Below are 27,139 nucleotides of genomic sequence, written 5' to 3'. Positions count from 1 at the left end.
TTTAAAAATATTGCTGTGCCCCACTTAATTTTTCAAACAATATAATTTTATAAATACTCAAATGATATTACAATTCATTTACTAGGCTACAAATTAATATAACATATTATGTCAAAATATATATAAAAAGTATTATTTATTCATTCATTTTTTGCTTTATTTTTTTGAAATACTATTTTGGAAGTAGATGTACGCCCTTTTTGCAACAACCTCGCGCCCAAAGTTTGGAAACCACGGCTTTAATTTTTTTTTTCTGAGTAAGGGAATTATATATTGGTTAGAACAAACCATTCGAATAAGTCTCATGGTAATGATATACTATTAAACAATGCAATTTTTTAAGGAAATTAAATTATTTATATAAATTTAAACTGATGATGATACAACCCATAGTCCTGAAACGTTCGTAAATTCAATATTATTTATTAAGAGGTGCCAAAATAAGTGCAGTCTTTGCAAAGATATTCTCTCCGTTCACCATATTTTTCATTATTTTCATTATTTTCATTATATATATATATATATATATAATATTTATATTTATATTTATATAATATATATTTTTCTTAATTCTTTATACAACAAACCGGAAATCCGGGGTAACCTCGAATACCGCCGAGTCCCTGCAACAAAAGAACAGCCACCGTTTTATTGAAGTTTTTTGTATCGTTATTATATTTCTTCACATCATATATTATAGTAGAATTGTAATCGTTGCTGCTACGAATCAGTATTAACGTCAAAAATGCACACATTAAATAAATTTTAAATGTTTGAAAATATTAGAAACATTTTGTTAAAAACCCTTGATAGACCTACGTCATCTTAGCAAACCGTTTACTATCTTCACTATCAATAATGTTGATGTTCTTTACTTTAATTTGTTATATTTTTATCTTAGTATAATTGTTACTCATATACTTTTATTATTATGTTACAAAAATAGAATTTGTTCGCACATATTACAAAAATAGAATTTGTTCCATTGGATGGTCTTCTAATTACCAAAATTTTGCTGGTTTCAAAATAATTACTGCAATTTAGTATTAGAAAATAAAAACAAATCATAGCAAAAAATTGCTTGAGTGTGAGTGAACGATTAAATAGTATTCTTATATTAAAAGCTTCACTGGGAGGTAATGTGAGCCCAATATCCTAATATGTCTTCTTGAATTTTCTTGAACGTTGTGTTATTTATTACATACTAAAGCAAATATTTGCTTGGAAAATTTGAAAAAAAATAAGAAATATGTTATAGTTTCAACGCGCTATAGGTAATGGTCGATAACAGCTTTGTAACTGTTAAACAGGATTGTTACTAATAAAGTATAAAAAACTTCCAATAATTTGTTCGACCAAAATATTACCTTGATTTATGTATTACTTACACATTACTTTTTTATTTGTTGTTATAATCCACAATTTATACTCATTTATCTTTTTATTTTTAAGTTTACTCTAGATTTAGATCTTTTTATTTTGAAGTTTACTCTATATATAATCACAAAATTTAAATTTAATATATCAAAATTGAAAAGGCTTACTACTGGGTAACCTTTTAGATCTAATGTTTAATATTTCATATATCATCAAAATTACTGAATGTCTTCCTTTTTGTAAAGATAGATTGTAATTCAATAAATAGAATAAAAAAATAAATAAAACTTACACATTACTATTAAGAAACATTTATATTTAATTTTTTAACACAAAGCCAATGAGAAAATACACTGCTAAAATTTATTGATATAGATAACAAATTTGCAAAATTTTGATGAGTTAATAATTTATTCAATATCAATATTAAAATTTACTAAGATGACAGTTCGACTTTATTTGTGGCTTGCATATAATATATGAAGACTGGTTATCGGATAATATTTAATAAGTCAACAAATACTAAATTAATATAGACAAAACAGCTACTAAAATAATTTATATTTTTGAAAATATAAAAGTTACAGTATTAATATTATATCCGCCAATATTTCAAAAATATATTCAAGTTTTTATAAAGATGTGCATTACGTTTACTAATTTCCAGCAGCAGCGTTTTATTAATAAGTAGATTTGGAAAATATGAAGAATAGTCTGATCCCAAATGCCAAAAAGAACAGATAGAACGAAATCAGCACAATTTTAGAATAATTAGTGCTCGTCCCAAGAAATTTAGATTTGTCAGTGTTAAAAAAATGTGGCTGATCTTCTGAACAAGCATTGACATTCACATACACGATTGTACTTTGTTCAATTTAGACAACTATTTCTTTAATATAACTATGTGCGTTTGTATTTTACTAATATAATTATTTTATTTAATTTATTTAGTATTCTATTATGAAGTAGGAAAGACTGGGTACGGTTGTTCCAGAATACGGTAAGGGGAAAAAGATGAAGTATGTTTGTTCGAAAAAGTTTGCATCAGTGAATTGAGTCTGCACCCTACATTAACATGATCTGTAGACCGAAATGTTTTTAAAGAGCCAAAAGTAAGATTTTTTGTTCGATTTATTTTATTAGTAACTATTACTTGTGTACAAATAGATCACATTGCTATTTTGCTGTAAGTTGAACATTAGTAGTTATAACTACTATAATTACCAGCGATAATTATAATTACCAGCGATTAGTTTTGTTTTATGTGACATGTATTTCTTGTCCATTTTGGGTGAAATTTAAACAGATAAAGAAAAATCTAACTTAACTAATTGTAAGACAAAATACGAAAGAGAAAGGGAAAGGAAAATTCAATACAACAATACAAAAGTTTTCACAAAGATTTCTTGTTTGAAAAAATATGTTTTATTATATATTGTTATATTATATTCATAAGCTTTGTTTAAATGATTATGTTGTGTTGTGCTATTTATTTATGATATTTAATAAAAATCGTTATAAACCATTTTGGTGTTTATAGTTATTGCTTTTTAATCTATTTTTTATGTCTAACTCGCTCTTCTCTTGTGTGATTTGATTTTAGAGAGACAAATGTTCAAGTTGCCATTGAATTTACTTTCCTCCCAACTAACTGGTGAATTAACAAAATTATTGCTGATAAAAAAAGTAGCACAACCGTACCCAGACTTTGATTTTATATAATAAGTATAATAAACAAAAATTCATTATATAAATATTTATATATTTATATATTACAGTTTATATATTTCTCAAGGCGGTCGCGTTACGAAATGAGATTTTGTTCAATCATTTTTTGTTTGTTTTTTTTATTGTTCTCGTCATACACGCCATTGCATCTATCTTTCTAATATCAATTAATCTGTGGCAGCATAATTGGATTAGCCACTTAAGATAATTGGAAACGGTAATTAAAATCCATGTTATTACATATAGAAAAATCATGATGGACGTGCTCGACAAGATGCTTTAGTGAAAGTAAGTGCTTCGAAATTTGAACCTATCGAATAGATGTTATAGATTCGATGTTATTTATATTAAGAAAATTGTAAAAAAAGATTGTTAGTTGCAATTACAAACTAGTGGTGTATGGCATCGTGCCTTAAGGCAAATTTCTGGAACTTCCCACACCAAATTAAAATTTAGAAATTCAATCAATCGTTTCTTCAACACAAGCAGGAATTTATTTGAATCAATCAAATCGAATGCGTATTTCTCTCAAAAACTGCCATTTTTTGTACATTTTACACCGTATCTCCAAAACGCCTCAACCTGCCTCCGCCAAAAACTAATCATCACTTCACCCCATCACTACAAATTGTATGTTTTTTGCATCATCCGAATCGGATGCTCCGTACTCTCAAAAACTCGATTTCTATTATCTGCACTCTTTGCTCCGTAACTCCAAAACGCCTGGACCGACTTTTGCCAAAAATTAATCAGTACATATCCCTATCAATAGGAATCGAATATTTTTTGAACCATTCAAATCGGTTGATCCGTGACGCCCGAAAACGTGGACGAAAAATTGTATCCATACACAGAACACATCCTGAACATACACACATCCATTTTTCCTAAGGTATGCCAAAATGTTCAGAAACCTTCAAAACGTGAAGATATACAAAAAATTTCATTATGGATTTTTTTGCGATTACTATAACTTACCGGGAAGTTAAAAATTGTAAAAAGGGCTGTTAGTTAAAATAGGAAATAAAACAAAATATAATGAAATTGGTTCTAACAAGAAAACTAATTTTCCGGCTCGCTCTTCTAACTTTACGAGAGTAATAAATTTTCACGGTACTTGGTATCATACCAAATTTTGCTATTATTTATGCATATTAGTTCATGCCCTCGTAAATGTTTGCTGTGGTTAAAATTTAAATTCAATAAATATAATTAAAATTATTAATTTTAATATAACATTTTCAACTGTAATTTCGACAAGGTTTACAGCACATTCGTGCCGGAGGCGCATCAAGAATTCTTGAACAACAAAACGAGTTAATCTAAAAAAAAGTTAATAACTATTTTGTCGTTAACGAAAGCATATTGATATCTTTTTTTGTTGTTGTTTAATCGTGATTATTTCATAAAGAAACATAGTAATTTTGAAGCATCAAACTTAGTTATATTGAAAAGTATGACTACAATTTGTCTCCCATTATATGAAAATCACTATACTAAAATACTGCATTATAAAGTATTTGAAAGAATAGATGATATATCTTGGCTGATTGTGATAAACGAATCAAGTTTATCATAATACCAAAAAAGATAAAAAAAACACAAAATAAAATCAATAAAAAAAGGAAACTGATATAATATAAAACGGCGACGTGTTTCGTTCTAAAAATTGAATTTTCTATTTACTGACCATGAGATATCTTATTGGATTCAAAAAATGGTTAACTATTTTGTACTTAAAATCAAATTATGTTTATCTAAGTTTGATTTACTATTTAATTCGATATTTAGTAAAACGACAATAGTTTATATATCTTTTTTCTCATATTAATGAGTCCTACATAAAGTTTTAATTGCTTAAAAAAAGTTTCTTATCAGTAGGGGCTACATGTAACGGGGGTAACTAAAAACAGGCGTTTTTCAATAGGATCTTGAAAAATATTAAAATATTTTTTGCCTCGATTAGACATGTAAATCGTCCTGCATAATATTGTCATAGCTACTGTCCCGCAGGCCGAAGCAGTAAACAGAATTGTGCAGGTGCGTCATTTTTGACAGGCGATATAAAATTTATCTATCATAAAATTTTGGTTTAAGCTATTATTATCGACCGATTTTTAATTTTATAAATCTTATTTCGTGCCAAATTAATTAATTTTTGAGTAATTCATATAATATTAATTTATTAAACTTTGATAATGTTTAAATGATTATCTTGATTTGGTAGAAAAATAGTTACAGCAACTATTAATTTTTATTTCATTTAAATATATTCAGTGGATCAGGAGATTTATTAATTTAAAAAAATGTTACAAACAGCCCCTACATCCCCTACATAAAGAATAATAAACCTATACTGAAGTAATTTTGAATTATATTACAGTCAAGTAAATTTAGAATACAGTAAATTTAGAATAGTGTAAAAAAAGACTTATTGTGGGTTTTCGGATTATAAAAAAATTAGCAATGTTCTATAAAATTGAAATATTTACGTTTCGATGTTCCTTGTTGGATACAAGTGAAATACATAACACTCCCTTCAAAATATAATTTTTTAAAACAAATATAAAATGTCTCAAACATCATATGCTTGAAAATAAATAAAGAAAATGTATATTAATATTTTTTTTAGAGATTAACCTAAAAATAAGCTTGTATTTAGTCAATTTATTTGACTGCATATAAATAATGGAAAATGCGAATCAATTTACATATCCTTTTATACAAATGTAAATCTTTCCATATAAATGTTATATCAATCTATTTATATAAATCTAAATCGCAATCTTCAGCAACATAAACCAAATTATACATGGATAATAAAATAATAGCCGACCATGTCGAAAGATCGTTTTAGAGAGATGTTTCATATAATAAATAATCTAATTTAAGTTTTAATAGCATAACAAATATAGTAACTGTTTTCAATTATTTCATTTGAGATGGTTTTGGTTTGGAAAAGCAGTTGAGCACGTGCGAGTCAATCACGACTTGCCGGAGGGTAATAATTCAATATTTGAAAACACAAGACGTTTTTTTCGTTCAAATAGGGCCTTGACACGGATGAATTTTTATGATTACTTTTCAAAACAGAATTGCAATTTTTTATTCAAACATTAAGCTTCACTTGTTACAGTAATATGTGCTTCGCATTTTTGGAAAGATATGTATTTTGCTCGGGTTATATAGCATGTATATAAGGTGTCCCATAATTTAACGCCAAGCCGAAACGGGGTGATAGTATTGACCTTGACTGACCAGAGAAAATTTAGAACTAGTGGTGTATGGCATCGTGCTTTAAGGCAAATTGCTGAAACTTCTCGTACCAAAAATTTAGAATTTCTACAAAAGCTTTTGAATTTTTTTGAAAAATTTGAATAAATTAGATTTTTGAGAATTTTGAAGTTTTGGAAAAAATATTGACTTTTTTGAAAAATTTGAATTTGTTTTTAATATTTTGAAAACGTTTGAAAAGTTTTAACTTTCTTCAAAGCAATTGCTCTGCTTTAACTGTTTAGAGATAAAATATTAAAGCGCGTAAGCGCCGCGTCGCAGTCTAATAAATACGGACTCCATAGAAACAAAGTTTGTAATTATTATTTATATCTCTATAATTTGATGTGCATGTGTTTAATAATCATTTTTGACCTCCAAATGGCATTTTTTTTACTTTTTTTATTTGATCTCCGAAACTACTAGAACTGCCTTTCCTAAAATTTAATCAGTTCTTTATTTTGTCAAGTTTTGACCCAAGTTTTTAAGATTTAAGACTTTTTGCTAAGCTATGAATTTAAAACTTTTAAATTTTTATAGTTTTTATTTCATAGTTTCACAGAAAAAACTTTGAGGAATTGTGTTATTCATTTTCACTGGGTCCAAAGTTTAATGAACAAAATTAATAAAAATTAACCACAAAAAACTAAAAATAGTCAGAATTTCACCAAAGCCTTAAGTTGCACTTAAAAGATCACAATCTCGAAACAATGTGCAATATTTTTTTTTTTAATTTTTTCAGGATAGTTAAGGTCAATACTATCACCCGCATTCGGCTTGACGTTCTGGGAAGTTCTGGGACACTGTATACAGCAAAATCATGTTTTAATAAATTTCACGCCAATATAAAGTACAAGTTTACTATGTTATTTCTTTTTAATGATAACTCGTAATAAAAAATACTAATCTTTCAAATTTGTAAAAATTATTATTTGCTTCTACATTATTTTTCGGGTTTTTAGAAAAACAGTACAATCGGTGTTAATTAGTAGATTAGTTTGTTATATACCTAAACAGTTATTATCTACGTGTTAAACGGAAATCAGGAAATGTTAGAAAAATCTACAAATAATTAGCATATTATCATTAAATATTTTCATTAGTTCAATATCATTATTTAGTTTATTAATCTGCCTTGGGTTAATAAAAACCGACCACCAACATAAAAGAGGATCATCATTTACAATTCTTACCATGTAACCGCGGTCGCCCTTATCACCCTTAGGCCCCCTTAACTGGAATTATTAAAAAATTAAATTGTTTTAACTTTAATAATAAATTCAATTTTAGAAATACGTTAAATAAATATTATATAAATTTGGGCTGCAAATTGTGACATCCTAAAATGAAAATGAATTCATGCTTTCGCTAATGCTGCATTCCTGTGAAACAGAATTGGACGATAGTAATATTTATATGTATAATATTTATATATTTATACATTTATATTTTTATATATTTAATATATAATATATTTAACACGTTAATCGCCATGATTATATCAGAAAAAACATGAGCCATGGTGACTTTATTAGATAATTTAGTTAAAAATGTTTCAAGAAAATCTAATAAATCAATGAATTTTAAAATTAAAATTAAAACTTTTTCAATCTACTACCAAATGGCTTGTGTAAAACTTCACAGTGTCAGACACATGACATATGACTGACTGGCGGTTAACGTGTTAAATAAGATGATATTTATTGAACGAATTAAAACCAAATGCAAGAACATAAATATTAATATCGTCAAATTCAATAAAAATAAATATATAATATATAATAATTTACGAACATCAACTACAATGTTGATCCAGGAATAGTTGCTTGCTCTTTTAACTAAATATACATTTATCACACCTTTTTCCAAGACCAAAATTAATAGAATCCTAATTGCAATTTTCGAATACAAATGAATGCAATCAAATATTTCAAAGGTAAAAAATTGTATTCAATAATTGAGCAATTAAAATTGGATCGAAATTCAAGCTGATGGTGCAAACAATCAAAGCTAGATATCGTTGGATACATCCAAAATAAATGATGCTATACAAGGTTGTAACATAGAATATAATAATTTAGATTTTACTGCTTTTAAAAATTGTAAAAAAATATTTATACAAAAAAAAGATCAATATTGGCATGCATGAATGCCAAACATTTAATTTTCACGTAAATGGTAAATTGATTACACGACATTAATCATGTCTGTTGAATGTTTACTTGCCATGATAGTTAAGGTTTTTTTATATAGTTCTTCAAATAAATTTTAATCAGATTATATTTTATTCTACAACCATTGTATATACGAATACATATATTACATAATACACAAAAAAGACAAATGCGTATCGATAAAATGTCATAAAATTAAAATATGAAATGCGTTAAATAAAAAATTGTACCGGAAAGCCGTTTTTACCAGCAGGACCCGTAGCTCCCTGCAAATAAAAAAATAGAACATAAACAAAAACCATATTGAAACACAAATTCTCGAAACTGAATATTCGAAACGGAATTATTTAATTCTAACAAGAGAAAGTTTTGGGGTCAACTATCCAGATAAACTATAATAATAATGGAAACAAACACAAATTATATTAATATATTTTTTAAATCTTTTTTTTTTAAGAAAAATTATAATATATGAATTGAAAATTTTGATGAAATTATTTGCAAAATGTAACTATCATGTAATAAATAAATTAACATTCATATTAAAAATTAAATCAAATAAAAAATTGAAATAATCAAATCAAAATAAAAAAATAAAAAAATGAAAATATAAGAATAATTTTACATTATCGTTTTATACAAGATTTCTGTTAAAGTACACACTAAAAATAAAAATAAATGTATCAAAAATATTTTAATAATTCTGTTATTTAAAGTTCCAGATAAGAAAACCCCTTAAAATGATAAATGTTAATATTAATTAATAACAATCGACATATTATTTTATAAGCCACTAAACTTTCTATGCAAAATTATTGTTGATCTAATATATAATAATCATAGCATCAAATTATTTTCTCCAACTAAACAAATCAATAAAAGTGTAAAATTTGGCTTAAACTTTAATTCGATACTATGATTTTGTATAATTTTTGGTATTGTTATGCATAAGTGCATTTGGTGCTAATCTATAGCTAATAAAAATGTGTAAACAAAAGCTTCTATAGAACAAAATTTGGAGCAAACATATTTTATGATAAATGTATTTTTTTAACATTATATTTGGATTTTACAAATTCACTACGTTTTACAATTATTTAAATACTCTGTGAAATGTTTATTTGTTAAAACCAATAAAACTTACCTTTACACGATATAATATCTTATATAATTTTAAAAATCTTCAATGAAAAATCAATAATACAAAAGGTAATGATATTTAAAAAAATCTTAATTTTTTTTACAATAATGGTCTCAAGTACTTACTGCTGGACCTGGTTCTCCAGTATCTCCTTTTTTGCCTTTTTTCCCTCGTTTTCCTGGTGGGCCTGGTGGACCTAGAAAATAAATAGTCAATTGAAAAAAAATAATTAGACAAAATAAAAATTACGTTCAAATTTTATAAATAGAATTGATATTTTATTAATACTTTTAGAAAACGCAATATGATAAGTTGCTGTAATAAAAAAGTATTAAGAAGTAAATACTTGCTGTACTAAAAAATCTGTAATAAAATAATAAGTACGCTCACTGAATATATTTTACCAGAGATATTTATAATAATGAACTTAATTGGCAATTGTGTTATAGTTAATTACGCACTCTAAAATACATTTTTAAAGATTCTATAAGTCAAATTACCTACATAAATTAAATGTTATAAAATTTGTCTCGAACCTGAATGTAAGCGAAATGTACCTACTAGCAAAAATCATGTCATTTTTGGTTTTTTTTTTACCCAAAATTTTTCAATAATAAATTTATTAAGTATTATACCATTTTATAATCCTGATTAAATGCGCCAATTTTTGATGAAACTTGCCAACACACTTTAGAAGATTTTTTTAAAAAAAGGGCCTTCCAAAGCCGACTGATTTTAAAAATTTTAAATTCATAGTTCAACAAATAGTCTTGAAAACTTGGGGCAATTGTGTAATTGTTTCGGTTGCAAAATTTAAATAAACAAATTTAGTAAAAATTAACCACAATAACCGAAAAATGGTCATAATTTCATCAAAGCTCTAGGAGTACTTAAAAGCTCATAATATCCAAACAACGTGAGATAATAACTTTTTGTAATTTTTTTCAGAACAGTTAAAGTCCTGATTCCGCCGTTTCGGTTTGACGTCAAGATCTGGGACACCCTGTATATATATATGATATATTTTTTAAGAACATTTCAATATTTGATTATAATTATTCTGATGTTGTTATGTTGATGCAAATGATCAGAACATATCAGAATCGTAGCGTGCTCATATAACCATTAGGAAGAGTAAAGATTTCTCACAAACTCAAAAAAGCATAGCAAACTTAGCCTGTTCCTGATAGATAGATAAAAAGCTGCTTGTATGTTGTTATGCTCGCTGTTATTTTATGACTATTTTATTTTTTCTAATATAAAATGTAAAATACTGTATCAATAAAAATATATTTGTCTCGAAATTCAGGAAATTTTCCCCAGCACTTTCCTGAGTCCCTTCCTTCCGTGGATCTACGCGGATTACAGGTAATTCCTTACGACGAAACAACGAGATCATTATTATTTCTTACCAAGAATGTTCCCATCACATGTATTGTTTATATCGTATGTAAGAAATCTCTTTAATGGCTCCGGAGTCATTATAAATATGAAACAGAAGAGCTGTAAAAGGTACAGCTGTAAACTTAATCCCATATCGTACATGAAGCATTGTAACACATAAGACGTGTCTCTATATTTTTCCACAATATAGAGCTTACCTTATATAAGGAAACGAATTATACTTGGTCAAAAGATCAAGAAAGGTTGTCATTTTTTTTTTATTATTTTCAAAATATATCACAATCTGTCTTATGGAGACATTCAATAATTGAGGGGATAATGATACAGTGGTCTACGATAAAGGCTACAGTTGTCAATTAATACAAAACATTTCGTATTATTTACAAATTTGTTCTTTCTTATCTCTTCATATATTGAAATCAATTAATTTAAATATTTATCTAAATAATTTCATTTTTTTATAAATTAAACTACTACAGTCTCACCGATTTTGTGACCCACCTTCATTCTCTAGTAATACTTTTTTTTTCTTGATTAAAATATGTAGGTAAAGTAGTAAAAAATTAGGTAAAAATTAAATACAGTTAAATTTACAATAAACTAATATAAAAAAATAGCTTTATTAAAATGAGAGCAAAATTTAAGAAATTATTATTAATTATGAGAAAAAATATTATAATTGATACTAAAGTGATAAATTTTGAAAAAATTGTTATTGCTGTATTGTCGAAATATTCAAAAATTTTTAGAGCCCAAGTAAAACCTAGCATAAGAAAAATATTTTTATATATTAAATTATTTGTTTTATTTTATTCTAAATAAAATAAAAATATAATTTTCGTTTAGATAAAGCATATTTTATATTTTTTCAAAAGTTGATAAAACCAAATGTAACAAATGCGTCAAATTAAATTTATATTTTTCATTGAGATTTTAAAGTATACTGATTTTCGTTATAATGTAAATTGTTATTATAATTCATTAATTTTAACATAGTTTTGAGTAAAGATAAATATTGTACTATTATTTCAATTTATTTACATTTTATTTATTCCGGATACAAGATTATTATCATTGGAATAAACAAATTACCTTAATTAAATTAATTACAGTAAATGTCACGATTTTAAGCCTAACACCAAAATTATATAATGAAATTAAATAAAGTAACAATAGTTTGAAACAAAAACGGTTACAGAATGTTTAAAGCATTATAATAGAATCTTGAGTATTCGAAATGAGTAAATGAATCTTGAGATTCTTCAGACGCTATATATGAAAATTAAAAATGTTTGATTTTTTTGCTATTACTAAGGAAAAGTTATATCAAATATTGTTTGTAGACAGTTCATTACCAAAATCTTGTTTGATAGCGAAATTGACATACTCAGAAATATCGTAAAAACTCTGGGCTTTCAAAATTTTAACGATGGTGCTGTGAAGTTAATGAACACTTAATTTTCTAACTTGTTATAGTAATCGAAAAAAGTCTAGAATAATTTTTTTCATATATCTTTACGTTTCAAAGGTTTCTGAACATTTTGGCATACTTAGAAAAATTGGATGTATATACGTGTGTGTGTAAGCGTTCGGATACAAATTTTCGTCGACGATTTAGGAATCTAGGTTCACCCAATTTTAATCATTCAAAAAACATTCGATTCCTATTGATAAGGATATATGCTGATTAGTTTTTGAACGAGGCAGGTTCAGCAAAAAAACACTACTTATTGTTATATATTGACACTTATTATAATATATTGACGAAATAAAGAATTGATTAAATTTTTGGAAAGGCAGGTCTAATAAAGCCATTTGGCTGTCAAAAATGATCATTAGACATATGCACATCAAACTATCAGATATTTTATAGAGATTTTAATAATAAGTATACATTTTGTTTACATTTCTATGGATTCCGTAACATTGTTTGTCTGTCTGACTGCACGCGAAGACGCGCTTCGATATTTCATTTCTATAAAAGTTTAACATTTCCAAAATATAAAATAAAATCATTTTTTTTAGAAATATGTATTTTTTTTTATAAACTTCAAAATTCTTAAAAATCTAAACTTTTCAAATTGAAAAAAAAAAATTAATTTTTGCTATAGGAAGTTCCAACAATTTGCCTTAAGGCACGATGCCATACACCACTAGTTTATTCCAAATTTGTCACCACCAATGAAATAGAACATGAAACAATATAACAAAACTTAATCTCATAATAACCGCTCTGGACGAAAGTTTAAACCTTCAGGAGAGATGTACTTCCTATCTGGATAGTAGTGGCAGTGGGTAGGTAGTCAAGTTTAGTAACTCCGTGACATTCGACATGTCATAAATGCGAAAGTTGACGCCATTTCGACTTACGAGCGCAATAAAGTTTATATCAAAACGAATCCCAGTCGGTTATAAAAACATAAACTCGGCGTCATTAAAAGTTTCACAAACATAAACGGCCCCGTTTGCGTTTTGATCACTTCACATTGTTCTAAGATATTCGACAAAGCCATCGAAAAACTAGCAAAAACTGCCATATTTCCTGCAGGAAAAGTAGTAATTTTATGGAACTTTGTACGACATTGTAATCGTAAGATTAGATGTGGTTTGTAATCATAAAAGAGACTAACCTATTTAAGTTCTAATATCATGTAGGGGAGACTGGGTGCGGTTGTGACGGATAATAGCATAATTGGATTTTATGAGTAATCATAATTCATCTATCGTATTTAAGGACAGTATTTCAGTATTTCCCCGTGGACAAATGTTCAAATTACCATTCAATTTACTTTTTTCCTTCCTAACTGGTAAATTAACAAAATTATGGCTGATCAAAAAAAAGTATAACCGTACCCACCCTCTCCTAGTATTTTATAAATATTGATTACATAGAAATAGCATAGCATAATAAAATGTATTAACTAGTTGTAAGTGGAATTTTGCCTTGAAAGAAGTAGCAAAAACTTCCCGATATGGATGAATAATTGACTTGATCAACACTTTCGCGGACGTGATTGCTATAGCATTCATTTTTATGGTGATTCAGAATGACTAAGATGCTATAGCATTCAATTTCTGAAGTCAATTACTTTGAATTTAGTTTTATATAACTTAATGTTTTTGTAATTATTATACCCGTCAAGGTAAGGACTATCTGACTTTTTTAGACATTTTCGTTTTATCTTATCCTTTCCCGTATTGTCTATTTAGTTTATAAAATACAAGTGAAATACTTGACGTAGATGCTATAGCATCCATGGTATAACAATTGAAATATGATAACCCGAATCCACTTATAACCGGTATTTAACCAAAGTTCGAATATCACAACCAATTTAAAAATAAAATGACTATGAATTATATTTTTGTGCCTTGCTGAAATTTTTTCTGATTTAGCTACTTTTGAAATTGTGACTATGACATTTTAAATTTTTGGCATGGTTTATTTTTTCAATCTTTAAAAAAATTTTATAATTAAACCACTTTCTATAGGCTTATCATACTTTGAACGTCGTCGATGAACTCTATAATCCAACAAGGAATGTCTCCGCCAATGAATTTTAAAATAGTTTTTTTTTTTTGAAAAACGTCGACGAAAAGTCAAATTTTGGCCCACATACACAGACACTCATGCAGCTACATTTATACTCTTCCTAATGTTAAACTCAAACGATTCAGAATGACCTAAAACGTCGAGAAGACAAAACTAGCAAACAGAATTTGTTAGAGAAAATAAGAACGTTCTTTCGAAAATTAGGAATGTAATAATATTATACTAACTAAAGATTTTGACAAGAAGTAGGTTAAGTTGAGTTAACCTACGCTCCTTTTAGCTGACTGTAACAAGGAAAAAGTGATAAAAAATAAAATTTTAGAAGATATTAGGATTCACGAGCTACAATTGGTCAATTTCAATCATACATCACAAAAATTCTATTTTAGATAAAATCTAATATATTATCTACTTCCGCCATTAGTATTATGACTCATAATTAGCTTTTTATCTGTTCTTCCTCGGCGGGCAAAAAGTTATTGATTAAGTAATTTCATCTAATTGCCAATTCAATGCCCTGAATGCGGAAATAGTTCAAGATAATATCACTAAATAAAGGACATCCCATTGTGCCAGCATGCAAAAACATGACCATAACATTTCACTGCTCTTTGTGATTGCAATTATTAAACGACTAATAAACTGTTTATAGATTTCATAAGGAAATGGAGAGTCTTCTATCACGTAATTTGATGAGCTTTATTTGCAATTTGAGTTCTATAATTCATTATAACAGTAGGCAAAAACCGGATATTCTAATTGCTGATCAAATAATTTATAAGAGGACACTTTGAATAGCTCAATACCACAATTCTCAAAACATGATTATATCATTTTTTTAATCCTACTTATTTTTTACTTATTTACCAATTTACACACATTATATGACAATATTAATGACATAATATTATAGAATTAAAAATTTTAATTTTGAAATAATTTACTTTGAATATTTATATAATAGTTAAGGGCGACTTCACATACAAAAATCCTAGTTAACTTCCCGTAGGGTAAGTTATAATAATCGTCCAAAAATCGACTTTTTTGCAATTTTTCACGTTTTGAAGGTTTCTGATCATTTTTCTAAGGTTTGGCATACCTTAGAAAAAATGGATGTGTGTGTGTTTATGTATGTATGTATTTTTTCATGGATACAATTTTTTGTCTACGTTTTCGGGCGCAAGGATCAAACGATTTGAATGATTCAAAAAACATTCAATTCCAATTGATAGGGAGATGTTCTGATTAGTTTTTGGCAAAGGCAGGTCTAGACGTTTCGAAGATACGGAGGAAAGAATGCAGAAAATAAAAATCGAGTTTTTGAGAGAACGGAGCACCCGATTTGAATGATCCAAACAACATTTAATTTGTAATGATGGGGAGAAGTGGTGATTAGTTTTTGGCAAATGCAGGCCTAGCTGTTTCTAAGATATGAATGAAAAATGTGCAAAAAATGGCAATTTTTGAGAAAACAAAGCATCTGATTAGAATGATTCAAAAAACTTTTTGCTTGTGTTGGCAAAACGAAGGCAAAGCAAAAAAAATGTTCTTTTTTCAAAATTTCATTTTTTTTATTTTTTATTTTTTTTGAATGTCGAAAATTATTCGGATTTTATTTTAATTCTAGCTTAAATTTAAAAGCTCGCATATATACTTGAAATAAATAATTTTAACTTTGCCATTCAGTGTATATAATTCTTATAAATATGAGATAAAATCCTTTATTCTAACTCCGCTTGACTAAGTTTTGGTTATTTAGTTTCCATTTTTTTTTGTTATAATTTATTTTTGTTTATCAAGACTTTGAAGTCTTCTTTACTAAATTGATATGTGCAAAGAAAGAAAAAATACAATAAATTTAATATAAAACGAAAAAAGTTGAACTAAAAATGAAATAAAAACAGTAATACAAATAACATAAATGAACTAGGCCGTGATGATGTATGCCGTGTACTAGTTTAGTTTTCATGTGAACATATATAAATTTCATTGTCGAGTTTATAAGCTCTTATATTGTGTCTATAAAATACAAATAATGAGTTATTGTGTTTATAATAATTTATTTGAAAACGTTTGAAATTTTTCGAATTTTTCAGCACGGTTCGAGAAGTTCCAGCAATTTGCTTCAAGGCGCGATGTCATACACCACTAGTTAATTTTGAAATAATTTACTTTAAATATATTCTATAACAGTTAAGTGCGAGTTCACATACAAAAATACTTGTCACAGTTGATATTAGATAAACCTGTTTCATTCACACCCCCATAAGTTTACATTACGCCGCTCCCTCGCACGTATCTCGAATTTTGTTTGTATGAAGAACCAACGAATCGCTCCTTTGGCGGCTCATATCTCAAAACATTCGTATATCAGGTTGCTCGTAAGACGGAGTACCACTGTATATCCATACTTTTGAAACTACATTCCTCATATGCCTCGTGTACCAGTTCCAATATAACTTAATAAAAATTCTTATCCGACGTGCTTGTAAATTTTCTTTTTCAATGAGATTGGCTTTGTTAAGCGCTCGGAGGTAAAAGTTGTCGTGAGATCGTCGTTCATCAATGCGCTCGTTCTGTCCGTCGCCGCGAAACACTTTAAACACAAAGCACGGATACTGATCAACTTTCGCAGAGTGACTAGGGATGAAACGATGTTTGAACTAAATAATCGATATATCAATAATTGGAATAGAGAAATCAGTAATCTATTAGATTGTTATGTAAGGTGATCAGAGGTTTAGATGGACAAAGCGGGACAACTCCGAAAGAAGGCTATCAACTTTCATACAGGATAAAATTTTTGATTAATTTGTGGTTATGTAACTGTTCTATAAACTACAATCATATTACCTTATATTACATGGACTGTGCTAGTCGTGCGCAAAATAAGTGCTCAACTAGTGAGGCGCATGGCATCGTGCCTAAAGGCAAATTGCTGGAACTTCCCGTACCAAAAATTATTATTTTTTTAAAAACGATTAACATTTTTGAAAATATTTTACTTCGAAAAAATTAGATTTTTGAAAAAACTATAAATTTGACAAAAAATTACTTTTGAAAAATATGTTTTCTTTATTTTGACATATTTTGAAAATTCTGAACTTTTTTTCAAACCAATCGTACTGCAAGTACTAGAATCAAACTGCATAGGGACGAAATGTCAAAGCGCGTAAGTGCCGCGTCGCCGTCTAACGGATAAACATTGGTACGGAACCCATAGGAATGTAAACAAAATTTATACTTATTGTTAAAATCTCTATAAAATATCTGATAATTTGATGTGCATATGTCTAATGATCATTTTTGACCGCCAAATGGCCTTTTTTTACTTTTTTCATTAGATCTCCAAAACCGCTAGACCTGCCTTCATGAGAATTTGACCAATTCTTCATCTTGTCAATACAAGTAAAATGTTTTTTGAAATCGGACGCTCCGTTCTCTTAAGAACTGAGTTACCATTTTTGGCACTTTTTGCCTTGTATCTTCGGAACGGCTAGACCTGCGCCTCCGCCAAAAACTAATCAGCACGTCTCCTTATCAATACGAATCGAATATTTTCTGAATTATTCAAATCGGTTGATTGGTGAATCCGAAATCGTCGACGAAAATTTGTATTCGCACACACACACGCACACACACACATACATCATTTTTTTCTAAGGTATGCCAAAATATTCAGAAACCTTTGAAACGTAGATATATAAAAAATTTCATTTTCGATTTTTTTGCGATTACTATAACTTGCCCTACGGGAAGTTAAAAGCATAGAAGGATATGTGACGTCACATGTCTGAGCAAACATTGCCGACGACAACCGCGGACTCTCCCGATTGATTAAATGTCATATGTTAGATGTTTTATTTTAATAATATAATGGCAATTGTGATGACTGATAATTTGACTTGTAAAAAATGATAATAATATTTAATAATATTTATCATAATAGTTAATTAAATTCAAATATTATCTTTGATAGTTTTATTACTATTGCAAAAATATCCTATTTTATTGGTCTATTTCTGAAATATAAATTGATCAAAAATGCAGAAACTCGAGTCTTCAATTACTTACAGTTAAAATGATCAATAAATGATAAAATACTGCACACAACATTATAGATTGTGTTTGTTAATATTATAAATGCCTTATCTCATTTTTAACTGCAATATTATAAAAAAAAATATTTTGTATTGAAGGATCTTTGTAGAACATTGGAGCATATACAGACGATCATCCGAAATGTTTTTAAGAAAAAAAGTTTAAAAAACACGATTTTATAATATTAATTTTTCTGCATTATAATACAAATTTTTTCTACTATATTTGCAATAAAATTTTAGCTAAATACATAATAGCAAACAAATTTATACATCTTAAATAGTTAAAACTGATTAATTCTATTACAATCGCACATAATCATAGTAATTTCTTTTAATCGAGCACAGACGAACTAATGTTTACATGTCAATAGAATTAACTTTATTCAGCCTCTTCTTAAAAAAATATCTCACTTTACCAATTTTGTTTACTAAGAATTACAAAGAGAAGAATTTATATTGAGAATTATCACTAACTACAATCATATTTATCATACGTACAGATTTAATTTAATTTTATGAATTTCAGATGTGAATATTTTTCCTAAAAATCTCTGTATAGACAAAATATGTCCACCTTGTATATTGCCGTCACAACATACATATGTAATATATTGTACTGTTGTATCGCACGCCTATGAAGGGAGAACGTATGCTATAAAATATCAACACTGAGGGTGAGATCCTGCAGCGATGGGATTATAAAAATTGATTAAAAAAGTTTCATTTTGTCTGTTTTTTGTCGAACGTTTACTATACACTGTCAGATTTACGGACGCTCTTGCGAAAATTTCGTATTCTCAATTATTTAAATATATGTACTTACAGGATTTTGTATTCCATGGTTGCAAATTCTACTCTTTATGATTTTTTGGTTAATATATATATATATATATATGATTTATAACTTCCCCAAAAATATGATGGATTTCTGACCCAGGTGGTTAAGAAAGTGGAATATTCCCCAACTACTTTTGGTTTCGATCCTAACCTCGGCCAGCTCGATATCAAGCAATATGAAGTCAAATTTGCACTTGAGGTTGTGGATCTCAAATATATAGGCCAATTATGCTGTAAATATACCAGTGTTTCGTATCGTTTTTTGGTACCATATAAAATGGTACTAAAAACTGCTAAAATGCTATGTGGTTGCTGTGCAGGCAGGCGTTTTAGATATCAACCTAGAAAACGCACAAATGTCAAAACATGAATCTTATAATAAGTGCATTTTGCTGATATGTCTTAATAACATTTGAGTGAAGTTACATATTATGTGTAAAACGCCTGATCGCACAGAAAAAACATAGCATTTTCATGGTTTTTAGTACTATTTTATATGAAAAACGCAGCGTAACATAGTCTTATCATAACATTGGTTTATTTTACGGCAGAATTAGCCATGGTTTTATATTAATACTTATTTTGTAGGCATTTGATAGTAAAAAATAAGTCAATTTATCCCATTCGTAAATTTGTAGTTTATACCCCCATTTTTTTATAAAAAGATTTTTATAATTTATTTTCATAACACGTCACACAACGCATGCGCTTGAAATACATGAAAATTTAACGCTTTTCGTGGGAATGAATTACAGTGTAGGTAATGATACGTCGAGACAAATATCGTTTAAGGTAAAAGGGCTTTGCTAGTTAAATATGGGGATGCCAAACTGCCGCTTATACTTCAAAAAATGTTCTCGATCTTTAATAAAAATATGAATTATCTTTAGTATTATACGGTTGATAACGGGCTATCTTTAATTTGCTGTTAAAAATCTTAAATTTCACATAATTCAGGTTTTGGGTAAGTTTTCAAATGTAACATATATTAGTTATTATTGGCAAAATTATTCAAATTATAATTTTTTATAATTTTTTGGAATTTTTAAATTTGATGTATGTTGAATATTTAATCATTTTAATGTAAAAGACTAATTCATTTCTTTGCTTAAAATTTTTAAAAATGTTTGAAAAATATCAACATTTAAAAAGTGATTTTTCAGCAAATCCTTTCAAATGTTATATGATATATGACATGTAATAGCTGTTATGAAAAACAATTATCACAAAGAACCATCATCACAACCATATACTCTTCTTTTTTCTATTATCACAACTGCAGAATACATAAATTTTATTTGCTGGTTAAAAGACAACCCAAAAAAATCTATACAAATTCCTCACAACTTTTAACTCTAACAATAAGACCTTAACAAAGGCAATCTCATTGATGAAGAAAAGTCTTTGTAAAAGCATCTTCGAATAATATCACATCCTTATCTCATGATAAATGAAATAAGGATGTGATATTATTATAATATAATAATATAAAAAATAATATTATAATAATTAAAAAAATTATATAATAATAATTTTAAAAAATCCGTAGGTTTGGATCAGATGATGCATAATTTTTAGTTTAGATGATCAAAAACGACCATATATTTTTCCGCCTATTTTCGGTAAAATATTGATTTTAATTTCGTTTCTCAGAACAAAAAGAACTAATGTAGTGTTAAAGAATATGAAAATTATCGGATTTTCATTCCACCAGTACACGTGTTGCTATATTTTCAGAACTATGTTAATATAAAAAAGATTCACCTGAATTCCGAGCAAAATACGAATTTTTGTACATTGATAAAGACAAAAATATTTCAAATATTCGCATTGATTTTACAATTTCATTTGATCGAAACAAAAAAATGGAAACAAATTTAGCTAATGTTCATTAATTATTCACTTAATTATAGTTATGAATATCAAATCTGAACAAAACATTCATTATATAAATTTATTTGGCCTCTATTGAAAAACATGCATTACAAAAACGCATTTATCATTTTTGTTTATTGTATCAATTCAAGTGGATGTAGAAATCGATATAACGCATGTAAACTTGTCAACTTTAAAAATATATAAAAGTTTATTTATGCAGTTGTTAAAATGATAAAAGCGTTCAACGAATGTGATTTTTATCAATAGCTCTGTTTATATAAAAACGAAGATGGCTCAAGCAATCTTTGTTTTTAGTGAATCGTATTACATTCACAAGAAACAAACGTATCAGTAATAGATTAATTTATATAAATATTTCAACTATATCAAATTAATATTTTTAATTAATATATCCAGATTAATATTTTTTATATAAATTACAATATTTGTTAACAAATTTCTATTAGAAATATTTTTTTATACGATTCATGAAATGGATGGCAACAATCCCACTCCTGCATAACAAACATTTAAATTGATCAGTAAACATTTATCAAATTAAATGCAGAGAATGTAATTTCATATTCGTTCTAATAATTGTTTAATATTATATCATATTACACAAATTAGTTTATGAAATATTTGTTATTATAGTAATTACATTGAAACGTAACATGTTTAAATTAAAACATTATATGGTACAATAAAAGCTGTGGGCTTGAAAATGACCAATAAGTTACAAAACTAATTGGTAATCGCGGACTAGTAAGAAAGTAAACTTGATATTTTTTTATTAAAATACATTTTTATTGCCAATTTGCTTTTTAATGATAAAAACAATAGTTCAAAGTTAAATTAAGAAATTTAGATAAAAATATATGTTAAACATACAAAGTGTATTCCTTAAATAGTTGAAAAATATTTGTCTACTAAAAAAACTGTTGTTTTAATTCAATAGATTAGAATTTAAATTCAATATATAAGAGAAACACACAAAATTTAAATATCGACCAACGACAACGAGATAAAAACTCTGGGGCCAACTCTCAGATGACATGAAAATGTTACGATAAACCTATGTTACAGATATATTTTCTTATGAATTGGTAAAAACAAACTGTCAAAAATTCACGTATTTGCGCATAAAACCTAACTTCACGTATGTGTTATCAAAACACATCCGAAAGATGCACTTATGATAAAATCTCTAAAGGAGCTTATCTGACGTATGTGCGTTTTGTAGGTTAGTTTATATGTGCAACACGCCTGATAGCACAGCAAATACATAGCTTTTAGACATTTCGTTCCTAACAATTAGAACGTAACATACCATCACCATAATTATCCGAGAATTGCCCCTCTATTTAAATAAAAACATCTAATTTTTTAACTCTGTTCTTTTGTCATGTACGAAATTAGAATTTACTTTAGAAATACAGAAGCAATCCATTGTTTTACCGCTATTGTATATTTTAAGGGATGCCATTGATACCATATCTTTATTATAAATACGCATACCCCGTGCAGTCGTTATTTTGCGACAGACAGACATAAACACGGTGCAATAAATATAGGCGAAACCGGACCAGTTTGTACTAGAGAATAATTTTAAATAAGACAAGACACTTTATAAAACTAACCAATACACTATAAATATGCAACAATCCATATTTTCCTAATTTAAAAAAATAGCTGAAAATATTGAACCTGTAATGTGAGATACAACATGAGCTTTTGGTAAATGAACAAGCAAAACAAAAGTTTTGTGTAATTTTGTCTGACATACTACCGGCATATTTTTATCTTATCCATGGATAAACAAGTATAATCTAACCAGTACTAATGTGTCATTACAGTTTTTTTTTATTCATTCCATACTATGCAAGCAATCGCAGTATTTACTGAATTCTATAAGTGTTAGAGCTAAATAAAAAATAATCAAAAAAAAAAACATCCAAATGGTAGAATTTGATCCAATGATAGATTAATTTATCCTCATACATTTATGTAAATAATTAATCCACATTTCATGATGTTCAGTGCTATTCTTCAAAACATCCACTACGAAAGTGGCTGTTAAGTCATCACAATTCTAAGTTCCAAGTCCGCAGTTGGTAAACTCATCTGAAATTTTTTTGAAAAATTGGTGCAAAGAGTGAATCTTCTTCAAAGCAATCATAATTTTAAAGAAAATTACTATTGTCTGCTAATTGTAAGAGCCACTTCATATATATTTGAGGTCTATTAATTATTTCTTCTCTTATCAATTATTACTCATGCCCAGCTATTGATTGGAGATAAACGTTGATCTATTATTCCTGGTTTCCCTTATATATATATATATATATATATATATATATATATATATATCGGCGGTGGATCCTCGCTGACAACATACTTTATATGCAAATGTAATCGTTTTGCATTTAAATAAAGCCCTGAAGTGCGCCAGGCGCAAACAGACAACAGTTCTATCGAATAGAGGTCTCCTCGATTGACTCTCTAATTCGCGGAGTCACTTACAGTCCAAGAGCTGGATTACACTTTTCAACATATCCATATCATAAAGTTTCTTTGGAAAGCAGCTCCTTGGAAAAATGTATCATGCACAAATATAAATGAACTAAACTTTCCTAAATTCTTCCGAAATTCTGTCTAAAATATTTTGTATTTCTAATCAGGATGATTTCTCTTAAAGGTGATAGTTTCTGATAGTTTATCGACAGTATCTTAGGTTTTATTCCGTTAGCTTTCTTCGCTTCTTTAACCTCACTGGATGGTGAAAAACATTCGCACATTACACAAGCAAAATTGCAGTAATCTGGATTAGTATCAAATGTGATTTTCCAAGAACCAGGCTTCAAAGCTACGGTAAATCTTGTTAAGTTTCTAAGTATGCTCTCCTATAAAAGGTGTACTTCCATTTTCAAGTATTCGTATCAGGGAATAACTATTGTGGTAGAATTTGTAATGCACATCACAGTATTTTAGACTACACTGCCACATAAAATAGTCGAGCACTTGGTTTTATATATTAAAAAACCAACAACCAGAACTAGCAACCTTGCTGAAGATCATCACATTTGCAGGACTCTATTCTCTAGTTCTAGATTGTTGATTGTCAATAGGCTACCAATATTAGTATGATAATTTATAATAAAAATTTGTATGCTAAAGTTATTAAAATTAAAGGCATATGCTGTTTATTAAAGAAAACATAAATATACTAATCATATAAGCTTGCTTGACTTTCTGATTAACGTGGCTTTAGAAGACCCAATGGTTGACATATATCCTTTTTGGAAGAATTTATACTGATGGCTTTTTATTGGATACAGTAATGTCGAGTAAGGGCTATTTTCACTTGTTATGGAAATTACAAGTAACCCGATGGCATTACTGCTTAGTATTAGGATGCGCAAGGCAAGTATGGTAATTTTAATTCGAAGTCCATAGATCTAACCACTTGACCCATTAAAGAAAATAATAATTATAATTTAATAAACCATACTGTGTCCACTGTTAAGTGCATAATAATTTTTATTGGTAAATCTTCCACAAATAGCCTATTATTTTTCACAATTGGCCAGCTTCTCTAATTCAACCTGTTTTTAAAATTCTTTAGGATACTGGTTACCAGCACTCCAACTAATTCGTAAAGGATAGCTTGAGTAAACACGATTTGTCTCTAAACACTGCACCGACTGACTGGCGGTTTGGAGGATATTGTCTAAGTAAGATAAGATAAAGCGACTTGAAATAACAACTTAATTACTTCTGAATCAAATTTCGACACGGCACAACGGTAAGGGTTTGATGAATATGAATTGGGAAAGGTAATTAGTATTGAGTGAAAATTAATGAACCATTTTCATATATCACACGATGTAAGTGATTCCGTAAAATTGAATATTCGAGAGTAAGTACTTGAATTCAATAGATTAAACAATTGTCCCGAAAATGCGTCTGAACAATTGACCCTAAATCTTCAGCCAAAAAAATTTCTATGAGAAAAGAAAAATAAGAGCATGCCTATTACAAAAACCCATAAAATGTTTTTTTTTTCTGAATGATAAAAATAATAAATTTGATTACATTCAGATACCATGGAAATAGAGCAACAAATGCACTTATGAAAATCTTGTTAGTGCATAAATTTTTGAAAATGGTTCCATCGTTAGTTTATATGATACCTTTTTATATATGTAATAACACAATATTAAATTCTGCGATTACTAATGTTAAAACTTGTAGTGAACAGCAAAATTATTTTTGTAATTTTGTATAGTTTGTTACAAATAGTTTATAAAAATATTTTTTTAGTCATATTTGCATACTTTATTATAATATTATAGACTATAATTCATTTTCACAGCAAACTTCATTTTTTTTTCCTTTGCCCTTGTTTCTCTACTCTTAGCCATCAAAGACTATAAATTGATTGTAATATAAATTTAATAAATTAAGATAAATATTGAAACTAGTGGTGTATGACATCGAGCCTTAAGGCATATTACTGGAACTTCCGTACCAATTTTTTTTTTTTAAATTAAAAAAAATTTTGTATTATAAAAAAATTGACTATTGACAATTTAATTTTTTTTAAATTGACTTTTTTGAATTTTTTTTTTAAATTGTGAAATATTTTGAAAATTTTGAACTTTTGTCAAAATGCTATGCGCTGCTTTAGCTGCATAGAGTATGTCGAAACATTTGGAATTAAAGATTATTTTATAAATCTTTAATTTTTCTTTGTTTGATGCATCGCCCTTAAAGTACTTAATCATATATCAACATCAAAATTAAATACTATATATATCACAGTACTATATATATATATATATATATATATTCATCTATTTAACAGCAATCCAATATAATCGTATATAGTCCTACATGCTTGTTGTGACGACTTCGTAGGCGGCGTAGCTTTGTAGATGGCAACCCAAATCAAGATTGGCCAGTCTCTATGTGAGGAAATTATTCTTACAATTTCTGTCATATTGATGAATTTGCATAAATTATGTATTATGAATGTATTTCTTATTTCCGAAATGACATATTAAACCCATAAATATTTTTGGAATTACAAATTTTGAATCGTGCGGTAACATACACAAAAACATAGAATATAAAGGTTCTTTTCCACGCTTTGTATCGATGCTAAAACATACGTTCACTATATAAAGAATATATTATCTCTAGAATTAATTTCAACTATTTTTACTGTGGTTGTCTCTAGCAATTTCCATTACCAAGGGTTAAATTCAAATTATTCACAAGTTATCAGGCATGCAAGTTGCGGGTGCACACACAATTTGGTTCTGAATACATAGACGCGTCTACATCGGAGTATTTAATACATGCGTAGAATGTTTATCTTTCGGTTAAATTGACGCGTCTAAATGCAACATAGAGAATGTGTTTGTAAGCGCGTTTTCATCGAAATTGGATTCGAACCGAATTGATATCGGGTGGAGGGATACGGAGGCCTCGAGCTTTACTCCACCTGGGGGGTTTCAAAAACTCGCAGCACACTGTGAATTGTCTGCAATTTGCTATATTTCTATTGTCTCTTCGGAGAAAGAACTGAGTGTTATCCATATTTACATTATAGACAAGACAGAGGTGTGCAACCTTTCGCACAACACTACCCCCACCCCAATTTTTT

The 27,139-nt window shown here is 27.9% G+C and overlaps 1 protein-coding gene across 1 annotated transcript in view; it reads right to left on the bottom strand.

Moving 5' to 3' along the window:
• LOC113376132 (collagen alpha chain CG42342-like) overlaps positions 1 to 26,470 on the bottom strand; it is an 81,996-nt gene extending 55,526 nt beyond the window's left edge. The window contains exons 1-4 of the mRNA XM_026616055.1: positions 26,365 to 26,470; positions 9,819 to 9,889; positions 7,572 to 7,613; positions 588 to 623 (exon numbers count right to left, since the gene is read on the bottom strand). Coding sequence (XP_026471840.1) covers positions 588 to 623; positions 7,572 to 7,613; positions 9,819 to 9,889; positions 26,365 to 26,470 — 255 coding nt within the window. The remainder of the gene's footprint in view (positions 1 to 587; positions 624 to 7,571; positions 7,614 to 9,818; positions 9,890 to 26,364) is intronic.
• Positions 26,471 to 27,139: the final 669 nt, after the last annotated feature.

This window comes from Ctenocephalides felis, unplaced genomic scaffold, assembly GCF_003426905.1.
Source record: "Ctenocephalides felis isolate EL2017-DRISC unplaced genomic scaffold, ASM342690v1 CF-g0.4_SCAFFOLD_01886, whole genome shotgun sequence".
NCBI lineage: Eukaryota > Metazoa > Arthropoda > Insecta > Siphonaptera > Pulicidae > Ctenocephalides > Ctenocephalides felis.
The sequence above is the reverse complement of the archived record's forward strand: the minus strand, read 5'-3'. Positions and strand labels throughout refer to the sequence as shown.